This window comes from Solea senegalensis, linkage group LG14, assembly GCF_019176455.1.
Source record: "Solea senegalensis isolate Sse05_10M linkage group LG14, IFAPA_SoseM_1, whole genome shotgun sequence".
In the NCBI taxonomy this organism is placed as follows: Eukaryota; Metazoa; Chordata; class Actinopteri; order Pleuronectiformes; family Soleidae; genus Solea; species Solea senegalensis.
Genome location: NC_058034.1, coordinates 22,493,931 through 22,515,470, shown reverse-complemented (window position 1 = coordinate 22,515,470; position 21,540 = coordinate 22,493,931). Strand labels below are relative to the sequence as shown.

Genomic DNA, 21,540 nt, shown 5'->3' with positions numbered 1-21,540 from the left:
CTCTGGAATATATCATATTTTTTATCTTAAAAAGTTCTTAGCTGAGAAAAAAACACAAACGGCAAATTCAGTCCTTGCACAAGAAATCTTTATTGTTTTCAAGGCATAACAAACAAAAATAATACAACTGCTATAAAAAAGACTTGTACCACATTTATTTTTTAAAGAAATCTGAAATAAATAGACATGGCGGACAAAGTAAGCTTGGTTCAGTTCGTAATTGAGCTCGAATAAAAAATGAAAGTGACTCTGAGACGGCACACGAACACAGACATGAAGCAGATATCAGTGCAGTTAGAACGCTGCTTGTGTTTTAGCAGAGACTGAGAACACAAGAGTCTCTGACGCTGCTGGTGTGTTTCTCATGCCGTTTTGTCCGTGCTCACGTTTATCTGAGCGGCGGTGACGGCGGTGGTGTTCGGGGGCACGCTGTACTTGGTGAGGACAGATTTAAACTGCTCCAACTTTGCGTCCGTTCGCACCCCCGTGGGGTCGAAGTGAGTGCGACCCACCCTGAAGCCGGCCTCTGTCAGGTACTGAAGGAACTTATTCAGCCTGTCCAGACACAAAAAACAAAGAATGAAAATCACATGTTCTGTATGAGCATGTTTGGTTTCACACATTGACCGTAGTTCTCTAGAACCACGACTCTCCAACTGTGGTATGGTACACAATCTTACTCTGATGCAAAGGTGTCCACCAGTGACACTTGGTCCGAGACTTGAAATTCTGCACTTTTTAGACTCACTCGTCAGGGACGGGACCTCATTCCCAGAATGTAAACAGTGTCCGCCATCTTTGCTAACAGTTATGCTAACAGGACCATGTGTCACTGGTGGACACGTAACAAAGAAAAGAAGGAAGATATTTCTCGATTTCTCAGGTGAATCCACTTCCACTGAGTCCACTTCAGCACTTTGGTCCACTGTGGTTTCTTTAACGTGTTTAACAAATAAAGTTGGATTGGATTGGAAGCACAATGTTTCAAAAATACTTGCCCTATTCTAGTAAAACAAAGCTAAATGCTAATCAGTGAAGTGGAAGGTTACTAGCGGAGCCATGAATCGAACCCATAAGACACTTAACCCTACGTTGCTTCTTAAGGCTGTATGTGAATGGCAAAAACTGTAGTGTAAAGCACATATAAATAAAGACCGTTTATCATAAATGCTTTTTATTATAAACTTTATGTCAATGAGGGAATATCTGAGAAATACTTGCTAAATATTAGGGAAGGCCTGTCCAATACCTATACCGATATCAACCTCCATTTTCTCCCGCTCCCAAAATCAGTCCGACACGGTCCCTTTACAGCTTGTAAACAATGACGTTAGCAACACTTCACATACTCCGCTAACATGCTGTTGCTGCTTTTTATTCACATTTTTACAGTCAGTGATTTTGACTAGTATTATATAAGCTCATCCCCACTATGCATAATTAGGCACGTGAGTATTTAGAGCTTAGTGTCATTTTTATGCATATTTTCCAACTCCAAGCTATATGAACTTGAATGCTAACTGGATTTAAACATGATCAGGTGATGTGTATTTCTGTAATGAGGGAGGGTGTGGCCTAAAGTGATCGACACCCTATATCATTTACCTCAGACAAAGTGGGGGGAAAAGATTTAAGATGATTTCATGCAGGATAATGCTCCATCACATGCATCCAAGTACTGACAGAATGATGACATGGCTCCTTCCTCACGTGAACTAAACCCTTTTGAGAACTCATGAGTCCTTCTTAAACGTGATATTTACAGTGAGGGAAGAGTAAACTTACTTTGGCATGTTCCTGCCCCGGATGCTGTGGCGATGGATGCTGTAATAGAACGGTGGGTGTTCCAGAGACACGTCAGACTTGAGTTTCTTCAGCACGTTCCCAGAATCCTCTCCAGTCTTCCTCTTCCCTGCAGAGAATTTCATGTTTACCTTTATTTCAAGTTACTACAGTTTAAAGAAGACAGTGATGCAGGCCCCACCATGTCCAAGCAGCTGTAGATATTATTAAGTGACCCTAAAATAAGATTTTTCTTGTGCCCCCCCGCCCACTGACAGCCATGTTTTGTTTGTTTGTTTTCCTAAAGATGGGGACACACTGCAAGACTATTGGCCTGATTCTACCCACAATTCACAGCTGGGCAGAGTCTGCTCCAGTCAGCACAAGCTGTGCGACAGTTAGCATGACTAGTTGGCACAGTTAAAAAAAACCATAACTACCACTTCAAGGCTTTGTGTCAATCTGTATAAATCCAGACAGAATTACAGGGATTTACAGCTGACTCACTCACTCACCTGACTGATCGGGAGCCGACTCCTCCCCACTCTGTGAGGTCTTAATGACAACTCCACACTCCACTGCAGAGGAAACACAATATCCTATAAATATGTGTTTCAGCTAAAATCACACACCGACACACACACACACACACGTGTGGGGTTTTTGCTTTACCCTGGTTGGTGAGAGCAGCTGGCCCGTGCACTAAAGCCTTGAGCGTGGTGCACTCGGACTCACAGATGAGAGTTTTGATGAGAGGCTGGATGTCATCCATGCTGTGCTGCACTGCTGCCAACAGCATCCTCCTCAGGAAGCCGGTGTTAAACAGAGAACCAGACCTGGACATGCACACCAACACAACTCAAACTGTCTGGACATACACGTGTGTCACTCACTTTAACAGAATTCTTTAAAAAAAAGAAACATTTGGTGAAATGAAATGTGCATTTTCTTTAGTCTTTTGTGCATTTTCCATCCACACGAACATATAATATAAAAGAGACATTAACATAAAGTGTTCCTGACTCACATCTTTTCTGACATTGTTCACATAGCAACTAACTCTGGAAAGGCTTCAGCAGATTCATCATTATCTACAGAGACTTTGTCAAGTATTACTATTATGATAATAATAACTGCTTCTTGCAGTAAGTGGAGGAAAAGCTTTACAGTAAGACTGGATATTTTAAGTCTATATCTCATTATATGAGATATATTGGGATATAAAGCTGAACACAAGTTATTTCTCTGGACTTGTTAAGTTTTCTTTGAAGATGTTTGTCACTCTACTTTTATTGTTTATGATCTGTGTTACTGTATTAGATCCTTTGGTGTTACATGAAGGGATATTTTCGTGTTAGAAACCATGACATTACATTGATTATAAACATGGTCAAATTCTGCTAGAACACAAATAATTAGACTTAAAATGAAGTCATTACGTTTTTAAAAACATAATTATGTCAATTCCATGTATTTTTAATCAACATTAATATTTAAATTAAGATATGTAGTGTATTTCACTAAATGTATACAGTATAATACATTTAAATCCAGGAAAAGTCATCACAGATACCATATCAAAATATGATGATGACAAAATCTAGATATACAGTTGTATGGATTTACTGAACCGTACTGACACTCCTCCACCTCTGCATTCACACACGTGATTGTTTATTGATGTCGTGTTGAGTGACACTGATGCTGTTTACCACATTGGTCCCAGCTCCACTGCTGTCTTCCCAGGCAGACTTCCATGACAGTTACAGGGGAGTGTGTCTGGAAGAAACACAATCAGGACATGAATAATGAATGAATGAATGAATGAGTTTTTATTTCGGTTTACATTTCTCAACGTCAATGACTGAAAAATAATTAGGCTGAAGCTCAAGGCTTATTTTAGCCTAACCTGTAAATTCGGAAAGTTGAAAAGCAACAAACAAATCCAACTATTTATTTCTAAGACAGACTGGACGGCTTTTGTAGAGATGCTATATCTGTAGGTGTTCAAAGAGACTCCTGTGATCAGTGTGTTACTGATGCTACAGCTTCTAAAGACTCACAGTTGCCTCCCAGACTCACAACACACAGTCTGATGTAGGTCACAGGACTGTGTGTGGGAAAATGGCTCCACAGAAAATCTTAAATAAAACTGGTTTCATTGACATCCATCAGGACAGGATCTACAAAAAAAGTCCCTTGGTTGCTGATTTTAAATTAATATACCAAACATCACTTTGTGCAACACTAATAATATATTAGGTGTTACAGACATGGCCGTCGATTAGTTGCTGCTTAATGCACAACATTTGCTCTCGTCATGATTTATATTGGTATTTAGGTCACAACAGATTAGAAAGTCTAACCCATGCTGACGTGTCCTTGGTCAAGTAACATAGATGTGTTGTATCAATGAATGAATGAATGAATGAATGAATGAATGAATGAATGAATGAATGAATGAATGAATGAATGAATGATGAAAACAAAGTGGTCATCATCAGAGTAGAATGTGGTTTCTGTGATCTGAATCTGAGCATTTAAACCTGAACATGGATCTGCATGTGACTGGACTACTGAGGACCAGTGTTAATACCAATGACCCTTCTCCACTAAGGTCCAGGCTCACCCCGCTCTTCTGTGTCGGACTACGCTAGTGGAAACACAACTGGAGGGTCATGAAAAGGTCATGACGCTCTAACAAAGCTTGGTCAAGGACTCACCATCCACCATGATGCTGTGCTTCAGAAAGACCCTCTCCTCGCACCACTGACAGTGGACCAGTTTTTGTAACTTCTTGGTGGACTCGTCCGCCTGCGTGGGACCCCTGAGGACTCTCACCACCACCAGCACAAAATGCTCCAGTGCAACAGCCAGCAGCACCTCGATGCCTTTATTTGTGCGAGCCGCTGCTCTGCACCACGCACACAAATCAGGATTAACTTTTTTCATCGCTATCTGCATCACAACTCGGGTGTGAAATAATAAATAAATAAATAAAAGCTTACCTGGCAACTGCAGTGACCACCATGCGTGCAGCCAGCTCCCGGTAATACTCGGTACGCACAATGCTGCAGCCGTAGTGGCGCAGTGTGACGTTGGGATACTTGGCGTACAGAGAGCTGGTGTCTGTGGACGTCACGGAGACGATGCCCAGATTGCGGACATTTCTGAAGGCGGCGTCCAGGTAGTTCACCGTCGCCCCGAACGGATCCAAGTGACTGAAAGATTCAACATATACAGCGACTCAGAGACGGGTTTCTCTAATGTTGCAAAAAACAAAACAAGGAAAAGCCTTGAAAACATCTGTAATACAGGTACAAGTAATACAGGTTTTAAATGAAAACAAGGAGAATTGTAATTGTCATGTCTATGATTTTTAAATCACCCCATTTACTACATCTTTTTTTAGCTATTATTGTTTTCCTGGTGCTTCCTCATCAGCTTTCTCTCAGTTGTATTCATTAAGGTGCGTGAATGTATCCGGGAGGGTAAATGTGTGACTGGGGCGAGTGGCGGTGTTGTTAAGTAAAGCAGCGAAAAGTGCGACATAAATAAAGATCCACCATGATGATGAAAACAAAGGAAATGTTTGACTTATAATGTGTTAAATGACAATACAATGACAGATAAATAAGTAAGTAGATGTAGGAGGTAGTGGCACACAGTCAGAGCAAAGTGAACCTGCAGGCATGCGCTCACTGAAGACATGGCCGTCATCAGGGACACAAAGTCAAACAGAACGCAAGTCTGCAATCGTCCACCGCTGCCTCCATCAATGAAGTTCAAATCATCTATTCTGTGACGTTTGAAATTCTGTGTTAAAACACACAGAATACGTTACATTTCTGTGATTTATACGTTCCTATTCTTCATAAATGTGATGTTTTTGTAAACTGCTGAACCGGTTTCTGTACATGAGTGAGCAGTTAACAAAACTTCAGTTTTCAGTCAGATAAATAAAGTTTTTTAAGGTATCGTGGACTTAAGTCGGCCTAGATTTTATGTGTTGCTGCTGGCCACCATGTTTCCAGTCAGAGCAGCTCTCCAGCTGGTTCTCAGCTGAGGGTTCACAGCTAATCCAGTTAATACGACACTTGTTTACCATAATCATAGCGTCACTCAAATGAGCCAATGAAAAATCGATTGTTTACTGCAAGAGAGATTTGGGAATGAGAAGACACGGCTTGCTCGAAAGTAGGGAAAGTTGGTACAAAAAAAACATGCTGCATTTCCAGCAAATTTACGCAGGGGAAAAACTTTCACTCCAAACCCAAACTTTCCCAGAAGGATTACCAGGAACCATAGAGGGGCGGGGCTGTGTGCTGAAGACCGCTGAAACATTTTGTTTCCGTGTATCATTCGTTCTTTTCATATTCAATTGAGATTCCAAAATCCAAAAATGGAAAAACGGTCTGTTATTTCCTTATTCGTTTATGAATCTGATACCAAAAAAAACAAATAACTTTTTTGTACATTTTGTGAACCGGACGTTATTGTCTTCTTCATGTGTTGCACTTGGAAGTTTAACGTTACCATACTGAGGATCAATCAAGGAGAGTTTCATCTTGACTGTAAAGGAAGACGAGTCACGGGAAAGTACAACAAATGTCCCGTTATTTGTTTTTGGTATCAGATTCATAAACGAAGAAGGAAATGACAAACGATTTTCGATTTTGGAATCTCAATTGAATATAAAAAGAACGAATGATACACGGACTCCGTGTTGTCAACTTGGCGACTTTGTCGAGAGTGTTCAGCACCTCGAGCGACTCTTTTTAAAAAAACAAAAACGACTGGAGACTAATTTTGGAGACACTGCATGTATCGTTCTTCAGGTCTTTGCACAACAGACGGGACCAAAGTGTCTCCCATGCTCATCAAGTGTGATGTCCCGTTTTCTTTTACTTTACTTTTACTTCTTTTCCTCTACAGGACTGCAGACAGTCATTTGTTTTCCATGAGGCATGCTACTTTGAAAACTGAAAATGAATAGTGTTGAAATGATAAGGAAATGTGATTTGATAGAGATAATGATGCATTTTAGACATGATGATGTCATTGTATACCCCTGACCTAAAAGAACAAGTCGACAAATCTCACTCACATGTAGTCAAAAGGTCGTAGGTGCAGGATGACATTAGCGTCCATCTTGGCGACCTCGACCGTAGCGACGGGCGTCCCGTCGACGTCACTCAAGCCCCCGTCGGCCGCCCGCAGGCCCCGCGAGCCTCCGTCCACTCGGATGCGATTGAGCTCGCAGTTCTCTCTGATCATCTTCACGCACGTCTCGTTGATGTCCGTTATGGTTACTTTGACGGCGCTGCGGAGGTGTTTGGCCCACTGGAGCCCTGTAATCCCTGCGAGACCATGGAGACAAACATGTGCATTTTATTTTGGGGCTCATCATTAATATCCGTGTGTGGAGTTTTAAATGCCTCACTAGGAATTAGGGCTGGGAGAATATGAGATTTTTGTAATTAGATTGTAATGCAAAGCACTCACAGTTAATGTCCATCATCGTGTCAATTGTGAATGGGGAAAAATGTGTTTTTGGGGGGGTTTTCAAAATAAAAGTGGGAGGTATTGAGGTCTACTTACAAACATTAGTGAGAACTGTCATTTCTGAGGTAACTATGCACCAAAGAATTATTGAAAAAGTATCTAACATTTTGCAAACTAGTAGTAACTGAAATTCCTATTTTCAAATAGATATTTCCTTATTTTAGATTTTAGACGTTTTGTTGGAAAGATTGATAATTTAAGAAAAAATTGGCAGTATTTGGAAAGTCTGAAAGTGGTCATTTTGAATGGAACTATAATTTCACTCACCATATCACAGTAATAACCCCACTCTCTTTATATTTATATCTGAACATGTACCGTGCAGACTGTGGGTCTATGAGAGGCAGAAAATGAGAACATTTTTAATCATCGTCTGTCGTTCAGGGCATCAGAAGAATGACTATAAAGAGACTGTTGATGCTCAGAATGAGCTATAATAAGCTTGACATTAGTGTTTTTTTTATTAAAAATTGTGTGTGATGAACTGTGTAGTGTTGCTCTGCAGAGGCTGAAAAGAAAGGACACAGAGCTAAATCTAAAAGCAGCATAAATTTGAGTTTCCATTCTACCCTCCTTTAATATCTCACGTAATGACTTGAAACACAAAGAGCCACAAGGGGGAGCCTGAATCTTTACCAGTCATTCCAGGACCTCAGGATTTAAAATGAACTGTCCTACACACGTTTCATTTCTACCTTTCAGGAGAAATGTCCTGTGGTGCTAGAATTCTCCTTTTGTGGTAAAAGAACATCTCGGGTGTCTCACCTGTGCCTCCAAAAGCATCCAGACACTCAAGTGGGTTCCTCTCTTCAGCCAGAACCGCCAGTGAACAAAACACCAGTTGCCTGAAAGACACACACACACACACACACAGACATTTTGTTCAAATCCAATTAGAATTCAAAATTTAGTATTAATACAGTATGTCTCCATTCCCACTACAGAACCTTTTACCAGAGTTGGAGATCATGTTTCTTTCATACCCACGGTGCAGTTTAGTTTGACGTTAATTTGCTTTTCTTTTTTGACAAACATCCACGTGGCTGATTTCGGGGCCATCACTCACTCTAAAACGGTGGATTGTGCATTCGCAGTAAACTACCGGCTAACAGTTGCATGACACTCACAGATAATTACAGTGCGTGTCCTATAATTACCTCACCCCTAGAGAGCTGGAGAGGGTAATCCACTCCACAATTCTCTAAATGGTTTTTAAATCCTTAAATGGGCTGGAACCTCAACATCTGGCTGAAGTGCTGCACCTACACAGCCCCTGAAACAAAGCTGAAGACCAGAGGTGTCCGAGCCTTTGTAGTGGCAGCACCTCGGCGCTGGACCGCCCTGTCCTGGCACATTTGAAATCATCTTTAAAAACCTACTTTTACTCCACCGCGTTTCACACAGGCTCATCCGTTATGTGTTTATCTTTAGGCTTTATTGTTTTTATTTTGGTACTTGACATCATTGTGTCCAGCACTCGGTTGTTTTCAAATGTGCTCTATAAATAAACTTTTAGAGTTGAGTGACTGTCTTATTTTACAGCATTATGTCATATAATACTGAGCTTTAGCAGTAACTTTATAAAAATGAATTTAAAACACAACATACAGTATTGTATTGTAGTGAAAACGATCCCAGTAAAATCCTGTGATTTATGACATTCATTACAGTGACACTGAAAGCCAGCGCTGACCTGTTGGACTTCATCTTGCGGTTGAAGTAGGTGTCACTCTTCTGGAAGCCAGTTTGGTTTGGGAGGAGCTGGACGTTAGTATCAAGTTCTTTCATGATTTCACACGCCTGACCAGAAGGAGCTGCAGACGCACAAACACCACACAACAGAGTGTTGCTTTATGTAATTAAACCCTCGCCACGACCCATTCATACGGAAACAGAACGTTCTCTATACGATGTCTCGTTTCGAGGTACGTATGTAACGCTGTTAAAAAAATCACTGATTGACTCAAGACTAAAGAACAGACCAAAACATCTCCAAACACAAGAACATACAAGGGATTCAGGCTTAATTTCTATTATTTTGCACAGGCTTGTGATAATAAGTGATAATACAGGACCTCCACAAGAGGGCAACATTCCTCTGGCCGTACATGCTCATGCCCGCACTCTTCTGCAGATGAGGAGAGTCGAGACTAGAGCTGTACCGATTAATCGTCGAATCGATTATTAATCGATTACTAAATTAATCGACAACTATTTTGATAATCGATGAATCGGCTTGAAGCTTTTTTCATGATTAAAACAAGATTTCCGATTGTTTAAGCTTCTTAAATGTGAATATTTTCTTAATTTCCTTGCTCTGGATAACAAAGAAATCATTAAAAGTGAATCATTGGTTTGTGGACAAAACAAGACATTTGATAACATCATAATTTGCAAAAAAAATTCTCGATTAATTGAGAAAATAACCGTATAATTGATCAATAAATTGATTATGAAAATAATCGTTAGTTGCAGCTCTAGTTGAGACCCAGAGCTCTCCAGAGTCAAACCCCGCCCCCCTCTCCTCCTAGGCCTATTTAGAGTGCTGAGATGAGGACTTATTTTATTTCTTTGTTCCAACTTCCAAGAGTCCTATGTAAATGTATAAATGACTCATTCTTAACGAAAGGCAAAAACACTGTGTGTGTGCGCACATTTGAATGAAGTCGAGCTGTTAAAAAAAGCTGTCAATCAAAATGTACCCGTCAGGGGTCGGGCTGAATAACAATAATTTGTGTTTTTCTAATATCATGTAAACATACAGAGTCCGTGAGATAACCTACCCGGCTCTTCAAATGGTATTTCAGAGCTGCTGGAGTAACTGGCCTCGGTCTCTCCCTTGTTGACGTGGCGTTTGAGGTGGCTGACCATGTCTGTCTTACGGGCGATGGTGACAGAGCACACCACACAGTGGTAGTGGGCCACGTGTCTTCCTGACGTCTACAAGTGGATTATACCAAACACACACAGTGTGACAGGAACGCAAATGTTTTAATATTACTTTCACTTTTCACTTTAAATGTATCCATGAGTTCCTACTTCATTTGTCCATGATTATACAATTATTCTCCGGGCTCTGAAATTCAAAGGTCAGGAGGCTACACACATATTTTGTGAAGCCACGGAGACCTTGACCTTTGACCCTGGGCCATTAAAATGTAAGCATGTTGTTATGGGAATTATGCACCTCATGTAATACATGAAGACAAATGCCAATGCAACCGTTTGATGTGACCTGAGACCACTCACTCTTTGTATTGTTAATGTAACTGTTGGATGCGACTTTTGGCCAGTGACCATATGCATTGTTTTAGGAACTGTTTGAAGTAACTTGTGAATAGAGACAATGGGTCTGTGACTGAGGGCAAGGTGATAACAAACCCACAGAGGCGGGGGTCTGCACCTTATGGCAGGGTGATAGCTGACCCATTGAGACAGATAAATACCTTGCGATTCCTACAAGACAGGGAGTCTTCACTTTGTAACTGGCCTGTGTGTGTTGCTTTGTGAATGCTCCTCTTGTACAAGATTAACCCCTTGTTTGGACACTGAGCTGACTCCGATCTCCTTCCTATGGATCTCAATTCTTTTGACAACTTGGCGCCCAACGTGGGGCCCCAATACCTGTAACTCTCTTCACATCAGCGGACCTGAAGACCTTGCAAGGCGGGGGTAAGAAAAATAAATCCTCCTAAAAGTCCTCCACCTCAGGGCTCTTAAAGCTCCGTTTGGTCAGGGAGGCCAGGTTCCGTGAAGAGTGGGACAGTGACGGGGCCAACCAAGGAGGGGAGACGGATCAGCCAGACAAACATTGAGTCAGGGACTCAAATCTTCAAAAGGGTAAGAAATAACCATTTCTAAATTTAAAAACAAATTCGGCTCAAAAGTAACAACAGTTAGTTGAATATGCGGTGCCAGTAACGAAAGAAGCTGTAAGTCATGGTATTCTTCTACTGAAGTGAAAAAACCGGTACAGAAACGGATCGATCCTAGCTCATTTAAAATAGATAAAAAGCAAGTCAGGGACTTGGGGGAGCAGAACTCTCTTAGATTTAAAAGCAAGTCAGGGACTTGGGGGAGCAGAACTCTCTTATATTTAAAAGCAAGTCAGGGACTTGGGGGAGCAGGACTCTCTTAGATTTAGGGCAGGGACCTAAAATTATTACTGTCTTTGGAAGGACAAGGTTTAAACTAATCCCTCAGGGCTGAGAAAACAACAGGCGTCAGGGTCCGGGACCCAAGCAAGTCAGGGACTTGGGGGAGCAGAACTCTCTTAGACAAACCGGTAAAATATATAGATCAAATTTCCGCTAATAAGTAACAACAGTTAGTTGAATATGCGGTGCCAGTAACGAAAGAAGCTGTAAGTCATGGTATTCTTCTACTGAAGTGAAAATGTAGCATAAAATTGGAAAACTTAGGATACAAACTTTTTTAAAGTCGACATATATATGTTGTGTGTTAAATGTTGTCTTGTGTTGTTTTGTGTTTTGTGATGTTTTAATGTGTGCGCCATGGCTTTGTGTTGTTTTATGTGCCTGGTAGCATAGGCTCAGGCTGCAGAGTGTTGGTCCTTTTCAGTGACAATCAAAATACCAAATTTTATTTGGGATTTGTTCCTGATAGTGGATGCATTGTTAAAAACAAGAATAGATAAATAAATAAATAGAAATTTAGAGTCTGGACAGAAATTATATGTAGAATATTTGGAAAGAAAAAGAAAAAACAGGCAAACACTGATAATCCAGATTAAAAGTTGGGAAAATATATAAAATAAAATAATAATAATAATAATAATAATAATAATAGTAATAATAATAATAAAAAGGAACTTTAAAATAAAAGTACGAATAAAATTGAAGGTAATTTTTATATCAAAATGGGAAATGGTAATAGTTGTTATAAATGTTGTTGTGAACCTGACGAGGTTCAATATGAAGGTGATGCAAAACGAATGGGCCAAAAGGCACTAGATAATGTAAAATATATAAAAAGATGGGAAAATAAATATGGATTTAGAGGAAAATTACAGGTAGAAGAATGTAAAAAACTGGTAGAAAAGATAGAAGTAAAGTCAAAGGGAAGTAAGAAGAGGCAGAAGAAAGAAGGGTACACACAGGCAAAGGCATGGTTAGATGAGGCAGAAGCAAGAAAAAGAGGAATGCAGAAGCAGAAAGAAAAGGAAGTGAGACGTAAAAAAGAAATTGATAAAAGAGAGGATGAAGAAAGGAAAAGACAGGAGAAAGAGGAAAGAGAAAATGAAAAAAAAAGTAATAAACTTTATCCTGTTTTGTACTCCAACCGAGATAAACAGGAGGATGATGATTATGTGCCTCTGGGTCCCCATCTCAACCCTCCCCCGTACGTCAACCCTCAACTGCCGCCGCCTCCTGCACAGGACTCCGCTTCGGCCCTTCACCCTCCTCTCTCTGCTCCTACCCTCTCCGCTCCAACACAGACAGAAAAAACCATAGAAGATTCAAAAACAACACGATCTGGTAAGTGGTATAATTCTTATGACCCTCCTAACATGCCAATACTCTCTCCTCCAAAGAAGTCAGTGATTTTAAATGTAGAAGGAGAAGAAATGTATCCAATGATAGAAATGCCCAACCCGAGAGCTGGGGATGGACAGGATGCAACAATTAGAGTATATAGAGCGTGGACAGAGGGTGACGTGAAAGACGCAGCATGTGGCATTCCGCACCCTAAGGAAAATACAGGAGATTTTAAAGAACAAATTCTGAGGTTATGTAACAGTTTCCAACTGAACACCTTAGAGGCAGAAAGAGTACTCAGATGCATCGTTAAGCAAGATTGGTGTTTGGTTAAGGGAACATGGGACCCATTCTGCAACACTGTCATCATACCATATGGGGACACTCAATGGACTATCCGAGTTGATGCTTTGATTCAGAGAATAATAACTCATTTTCAGGGAAGAGCAGACTATAGCAAAATAGCACGGTGTGTACAGAATATAGATGAAGGTGTGTTAATTTACCTAGAAAGATTAAAAATAGTGTTCGCAGCAAACAGTGGTATGCAACAGGACATTGCTGACAATGGTCCCTATAATATGCAGTTAAAAAATGCATTCCTGAATGGAATGAAACCCGAGATCTCACAGTTTGTTAAGAAGCACTTAATAGGTGTTGGGACAGCTGGGATACTCACTACAACCGATCATGCAGTACATGCGGAAAACGTACTGAGAGAAAAGAAAGCCAAGAGAGGTGGAACAAGGAACGTAAGTGAAGTATTTGTCATAAATAGTGATGACGATGAAACCTATGCTAATACATTTACTGATGTACATTTCCGAGGCAATGTTAACCATGGAGGCTGGAGGGGGAGAGGCAGAGGAGCGGAGCGGGGAGGACCAAGATTTGGAGATGAGAGCTGCTACAACTGTGGCAAATTTGGACATTGGGCTCGAGACTGTCCCGCCCTAAAGGGCAGGGGACACAGAGGCTGGTGGGGAGGAGGAGGAGGAGGAGGAGGAGGGGGACCCAGACGGTTGATGATTCATCGGCTACTAGTCAATAAACCAGGTCATGCACTCACACACACACATACATACCAGGACACAGAAGATGAGGAGGAAGAAGAAGTATGTTAACTAGAAAACACTGAAGTATTTTTGAGTATGGACCAAAAGCCATAGTCACCCTGTTGGTTAAAAAAATCGTAAAACTTGTTTTCTAAACGATACTGAAGCATGCAGAATAATAATTGAAGAAGATGAAGGCGGTAGTAAATTGCCACTTCAACACTGTAATGGTATGAAGGTGAGATCTGAGACACTAATCTAAGACAAAAAGAATTTGTTTAAATTTGTTACAATATTGAGTCATGGGATTACCCATGTCTCAACAGGAGGGATGGTATCCACGATAGACTAGACTACATGGATGTTAAAACCACTAAAATGTGTTTGTGCCTCATGATTAATGTATTCTAAGCACAATGCTCAAGGCAGACTACATCAAAAACCAGATCCAGCACCCACAGGAGGGCCAATCAATCCAGGAGATTGGGTGTTGGTGAAGTGGGCAGCTTCACGCTGGGAAGGCTCCTATCAACTACTACTGTCGACACCTACAGCAGTACACATAGCTGAAAGACAGACAATGGATCACACACTTCAAAAGAGCACAAATGCCAGTCAGATAAGTAGAAGCATTCACCATGCCAGAATTAAAACTGTGTTTATAACTGTTTCATGTATGACCACAATTGCATTCCTTATTTTAAATATAGTGACATAAGGCCAGGTATGATAAAATGAGGAATAGATCAATAGGAACAATCTAGATGGGACACTAGGAGAGGTGCAGTGACAATCCGTGTACTATTGTCACAATTAAGTGAGTTTAAGTTAGATTTAGTTTCCGGGGCAGCCTAGAGCTGTGGCCGTCACAGGGGGCCTTGTGAGATCCAAACCTTGGAAAATAAAGTTTTGGGGGGTTGAAAAAGACTGCCTCGTTTGGTATCAAGAGCGAGAATCCTCCCTGTGTCCTGAGGGAAACAAGAGATGTGTAAAATATGTGTAAAAAAACTCAAGGAGTGTTATAAAGAGAAATGCACCAGCAGGATGGTTTGATCACTCCTGGCTTGATGGGGAACTGTTAATAAAAATGTGGATTGATAAAAATGTGTATTATAAACAACAGAGATTTTTGACTTCACTAAGGAAGCAATTGGAAGCATGCATCAAGAGTTAGATAAGACTAGTTTAATGGCATGGCAGAATAGGATGGCTTGAGACATGATGTTGCTGAAAAGGGAGGAATACTGTATAATGTAGAATGTTTGGAGATATGTGTTGTACATTTATTCCTAATACAGCACCTGATGGCAGCATCTAAGGCAATGAATGGATTAATCACCCTATATGTAGAAGGACTGTTACAGAGACTCAGGACACCGCTTTGAAAAACAAAACAAAAAACAACTATGCTGCATGAAAGAGTCCCAACCACTGATGACCACCGAGAGGACGACAAGAATGCAGCACCAGAAATGTTCGACTGATTTGACAAATGATGATCTATATGGATACATGTTAGATGAAGATAACACCATGGTTTAAAGGATAATTGCTGTTTACTCTATTGATTATGATGGTACGACAGGAAATCTAGAAGTTGTAGTGTTCTGAATTGGTCACCATTGAATTCATTTTGGGGTAACAATATAATCAAAATGTTTTTGAATGTATGCTTTTATGCCTTAATCAAATGGAGTACCTGCGTGTGGTTGCCGGGGCAGCGGGACCGTGAGAGAGTTTCTCTATCTAGAAGGAAAATTGATAATTGGAATGTTTTGAACTGCTCGATAGGTTTTTCGCTCTCACACTCTACAACATTTGTTATAATTATGCTTAAGCATAAACAGGAGGGATATGTTATGGGAATTATGCACCTCATGTAATACATGAAGACAAATGCTCAATGCAACCGTTGATGTGACCTGAGACCACTCACTCTTTGCATTGTTAATGTAACTGTTGGATGCGACTTTTGGCCAGTGACCATATGCATTGTTTTAGGAACTGTTTGAAGTAACTTGTGAATAGAGACAATGGGTCTGTGACTGAGGGCAAGGTGATAACAAACCCACAGAGGCGGGGGTCTGCACCTTATGGCAGGGTGATAGCTGACCCATTGAGACAGATAAATACCTTGCGATTCCTACAAGACAGGGAGTCTTCACTTTGTAACTGGCCTGTGTGTGTTGCTTTGTGAATGCTCCTCTTGTACAAGATTAAACCCTTGTTTGGACACTGAGCTGACTCCGATCTCCTTCCTATGGATCTCAATTCTTTTGACACATGTCATCCGTGAACACGTCCTTTAAGCTCCACCCCGATATCTGAGCTCCTCACCTCTCTCAAAGGCTGAGCACAACCGCCTCTCTCTCCGTTTCATTGTTTTTGTCTTTTCCTATGTCCCTGTTGTCTGATGCCCAGTTAAGCTTTCTGAACCTGAATCTTCACCACAACAGACCAGTACAGTGTTTTTATAAAGAAAAATGATGGCTAAAAAAAGAAAAGAGAGAAACATTTCCTGCATGCCTGTCACTAACCATTTTGAAGATGTTTAGTGTGAATGAATGATTCAGATATGAGGAACTCAGCATCAATCCACTCCTGAAAGTGTGTGGTTTCCACGTCTGAATGAAATTTGGCACGGTGGTCAGTAACACATTCTGCCGTGAAGTGACAGAAGAGTCAGAAGAGATATTTTTCATCTCTTTACGCGGTCTTCGACAATACCTCTACCTGGACATGAGGAGGATTTCCATCAAATAAAACAATAACACTTTCAGAAACAAATAACTGACTCTTGAGCAAGAAGTGACCAGAGTGTGTGTGTGTGTGTGTGTGTGTGTGCACGTTAGCTCAAAGATACAGCAGTAATGTGACCTGCAGGTGGTCTGGTTTTAATCACTCACCTGATCTCCACTGAGGCCAGGCTTCAGGTTTCTGCAGGGCAGGTGACAGATACACATCCTCTGACCTGTTAAACAACAACAACAACAACAACTCTGCTGTTTGAATGACAGTAGATCTCACCTTCATACAAAATGTATGTATGTATATATATATATATATATATATATATATATATATATATATATATATATATATATATATATATATATACGATATCCAAAACTAACACTATATCTTGTCTCATGTCACAGTATGATATAAATATAATATCCATATACTGTCTAGCCCTTTCCTTTTTTTATAGGTTTATTATTAATCAAGTCCGACTATCCACAAACACAACACAACGAAACCTAATGCTCTGATGATGACATCAGTGATTCTACATAAGGTGGCGTTACACTGGGAGAGAAGTGAGTGTGTGCGCTTCACCTTCAAACTCTACATAGACCTTCCAGTGGAGGTTCTGCAGGTGTCGACGGAGTTTGTGGCTATAACAGGCTTTAAACTTCTCCTCTGGACACAGAGGACACGACTTTCGTCCTGCTGAGGAAGCACAACACACAATGATTAAAGACATGTTAGAACACCTCATTTTGCTTTTGATTCTTAAAAATGTGATATTTAAGAAGCCATTTAGGAAATCACACTTCACCATTTGCAGTTACATTTACAATAACTGCAAACCGCTACATAATAATACCAGACCAGTATTATTACCATCATCCGCCAGAATTTAATGCCATCGCTTATGATTTTTTCAGCATCAACAATGACCTCATGTTCCAATATCTAAAATCATGAACTTGCATGTATTGGAATAACATAACCTAAATAACCTGAAAGTTTCCAGTTAATTCCCATAAAGTCCCCTTAATTCCCAAAATTTTGCAACACTATCTGCTATCCAGAATTTATTTATTCTGCTTTTGTGTTATTTCCATGGTTCATTCACCTTTTCCAAGGTCAAACTGAGGTTATTTTTTGCAGCGCCTCGCAGCTTTGGTAGATGAATATTGACTTTACATTAACATTAAAAGATCACATAAAAAGAGATGGACTCTTGCTATAAACACAGTCACTGTCACGTGCACAATCTATTTCTTTACCTAATAATTAATTGTTCAGCCAATAAGCTGTTTTTGTGAAAGAAATACAGTCAGTATTTCAAGCATTTTAAGCATATAATCCAAAATTCAAGCACTTTTCAAACCTTGAAAACAAAATCCAAGCCTTTTCAATGACTTCAAGCACCCACACAAAACCTGTCTTTAAGGTGCTTTATGATTAAAAATTCTCATGAACTTGCATTTAACTCTTTATACTTATTTCTATACTCCACTGCAAGTTGTCGATAACAAGCTAGGACCGTTAGTTCAATATTGTCAATAGAAAAAAAAGGAGACTATTGTTTAATATTTACCAAAGAATCACTCTTACCTCCATTGAGGTCAACCAGCACCTCCAGTCCTTCCAGTTTGGTTTGAATGGAGACGTGTCTCTCTGTAAGGACAATACAGCGTTTGATTTTCATGGGGGCCTAATGATGACATTTTTACTGCCTTTCAACTTCCTTAAAAAAAACCAAAATATGTCATTATTTCAAATATTGACATTCAAGGAGACGGAACTCTCATCAACAATACAAACTTAATTCTTATCTCACTAAGGCCTTATCGCTGCCTGCATCGCTGACACCCAAACACAGAGGAACTGATTACATACTTACAATCCACTCTCGAGAACCAGGAGCCCCAAATCTACACCTCAGCCCAGGTTTAATGATGTCACTCAGGCTGTCAGACGATCAGAGCGCAAGTGGAAGAAGGACAAGCTGCAGGTGTCTTTTGATGGGCTTATGACAGTTTGATGCGATGACTTCGGTGAATGAAAACATCGCAGACTGTATTCTACTTGGCACAATCAATGCTCTCCTAAATGTTCCCCAGTCTACTGGTCTACTGGTTTGTGGCGCCAACCAGGGCTCTCGTCTCTCCTCCCTCAATATCTGTCCCCTGCTCTGCTGTCTTTACATCATAACATGTTTTTGCCCCCCACCGGTTACATTACATTACATTACATTACATTACATGTCATTTAGCAGACGCTTTTATCCAAAGCGACTTACAAAAGTGCATTTAAACATTTGGGTACAAATAAGAGCCAGAAGTAAGTAAGAGCTTCAAGTGGATCAAACTATGAAGTGCTAGTCATAAGTGCGATGTACAATTTTTTTTTTTTGTCGTCTTAGTCGAGGTAGAGTCGGAAGAAATGTGTTTTTAGTCGGCGGCGGAAGATGTGGAGGCTTTCTGCTGTCCGGATGTCGATGGGGAGATCGTTCCACCATTTGGGAGCGAGGACAGTGAACAGTCTCGAGTTCTGCGAGTGCCTCTGCGATCCTCTCAGTGAGGTTATGTGTGTTGTGCTCTGTTTTTTTTTAAATGTTGGCTTCATTACTGTACAGCACTTTGGTCAACAATGTTGTTTTTAAATGTGCTTTGTGAATAAATTGAATTGGATTATAATGCTAGGTCTGGTTGCAGTGCATCATTGTGTTATTAAATCAGAGAAAACAAAGAAGGACACAAGATGAACAGCTTCTATTTGATTACCGGCAGTTGTGGTGGAGGGTTTGGTATCGTTATCGGCAGCAGCTTCATTCTCGGCTGCTTTGTCTGCAGCTTGGTCACCAGCTGAAGGCACATCTCCACCATCGCATCCTTCAGAGACACAGAGGTACAGTAGGTAAACAACATATTAGCATGTGTAAAAGGTGTTTCAGGACAAAAGGACCCAACGTTGTGGGCATGGTCTGAATTGAAGTGGACCACAATTTGGTATGGTTTACATCTTTTGGATAGTTCAGACATTGGGGCATTTACAAGACGTTATATAGAGGTTACACAAGAAGAAGTGACAAAAAGTCACACAATTAATATGTGGGTCAAGAGACAATATTCCTGAGTTCAAACGCATTCCAGTTGAGAAGTGGGGGGAAAAAACACGGGAGCAAACGTACATCCGAGGTTACTAATCTAGTCGAGTTTCCAAGTTAGAAATCCTAGTTCAGGGGACATTGCTCGGAAACTCTGAATCTTGTTACAAATAGAGCGCAGACATAGTTCAAGGTTTTCTTTTTAAGTGAGATTGTATGAGGGACTGATGTTGACTGTACTATAAATGGATTTTAATCTCTTTACAAAAGGCTCGCCTAATAAAATCTATACCTCTAGGATCTTGGATGAACAACAGCATGAAATGATTTCTTCTACAACAACAGTCACAGCACACAGGAGTTGTTGCTCCACCACTGCCCAAACCAGTGAGTTCAAATGTTTTAGCTCGTATTTTACATGAATGACCTGAACATTTGTGATAATTTGGTAGAGTTTCGTTGACTCAAACTTATCAAACGAGGCAGCAGCAGTAGAACAGCTGTGATTTGAAGAGTGAGCAGTTTCCGGTAGAGAAATAAAGCAATAAACGAACATGCTTCGTAAACTTAAACAGATTTTAATGTGTGGCTGTTGATATCGAGCAATATCCCCATGTTGATAGAATAGAAAAATAGAGAGTATTTCACACACGCTTGCATACGTTCTAGAATAACTGCTTGTCCGTCTTTTTTCTACAACAGCTGCTCTTGAAGCGTCGACATGTTTCGTGTGTAAACAGAGCAGCTCTACGGTCCTGCGGCGCAGCTCCGTGATGAGACCGCGTCTTCCTCAAGTGTGGAACAACGCAGACGTAAGGCCCCGACAAAGCTCATAACGAAGAGACTTGCACTCGTGCGGGTGAAAGAACATAGCAGACAGTCAGCCAATGTTCGTCTCTGGCCCTTTGTCTCAGTTTGTTTTTGTCTATTTGGGTCCTACGGCGGAGCTCCGCGGTGAGGCCCTCGTTTAGTTCAGCAGTTATTAACTCACATTATCCGTGAATGTATCGCGCAGCGTTGCTGGCGACCAACCTGCAGCTAATTAAATTAGATTAAAGTCACGGAATTCACGTTAATGTGAGTAACTAGAGCTGTTTACTCACGTTTCTTATCTACGTCCTCCTGGTGTAGCTGGGTAGTGTCCACCTCCTTGAGCTCCGCCATTTTTAACTACGCTACGGCAACAAACGAGAGTCAGGATCGTTTTCACTCGAGCTGGGCGAAGGCCCGCCCCTTCCCTGGTTCTCATTGGATAAGACTTAAACTCGACGGGCGTGAGCCAATCAGAGACCGTAGTTCAGGAATACAAATACTACGCAACAAACGCAGGGTATTTTGTTTCGTACATGATATACGTAAACTGCGCAGATTTTTCTTCTTTTTTTTCATCTTTTATTTGCGATTTCTCAAATATACAATTAGAACGTTGTCATGGTACAATCATACTGAATGAAAAAATGTTTTTTTTTTATACAAGGCAATCGCTTTCATATACCTATTTTTATGTATGAAGAATGTACTGAGGATAATGTGTTGGACCTTTCTTTGGTAAATCAAACAAAACATTTTCTCAAAATAAATTATACATTTAGATGATATCCAATCATATACATCTCCCCAGAAAGCATTAACCCTTGATGTTCAGTTGTTTCAATATGTTCAGCGTAAAAAAAGAAGCAATTGTTGTGGTTTAAATTAAATTAAATTGACATTTAAAAGGAGGATAAATATCATTCAGCATTTTAAAGTGAATGTCCTTCACCTTTGGTGCTATAGTTTCTTGACAAAAGACTGTCAG

General features: G+C 40.5%; 1 protein-coding gene across 2 annotated transcripts; it reads right to left on the bottom strand.

Annotated features, from left to right (window-relative positions):
- Positions 1–71: 71 nt before the first annotated feature.
- On the bottom strand, positions 72–20,912 carry trmt1l (tRNA methyltransferase 1-like). Of its 2 annotated transcripts, none has more exons than XM_044044169.1 (16): positions 20,846–20,912; positions 19,420–19,527; positions 18,248–18,310; positions 17,240–17,353; positions 16,807–16,871; positions 10,131–10,287; positions 9,041–9,161; positions 8,113–8,192; positions 6,890–7,142; positions 4,791–5,003; positions 4,506–4,696; positions 3,495–3,561; positions 2,455–2,618; positions 2,298–2,360; positions 1,786–1,912; positions 72–555 (listed from the first exon to the last, which is right to left on the bottom strand). In XM_044044169.1, the coding sequence occupies exons 1-16, from the start codon at positions 20,904–20,906 to the stop codon at positions 363–365; spliced, it is 2,040 nt and encodes a 679-aa protein (XP_043900104.1). In that variant the 5' UTR covers positions 20,907–20,912; the 3' UTR covers positions 72–362. The 2 variants fall into 2 exon arrangements, with proteins under 2 accessions (XP_043900104.1, XP_043900105.1); XM_044044170.1 differs by having other exon boundaries at positions 17,240–17,350.
- Positions 20,913–21,540: the final 628 nt, after the last annotated feature.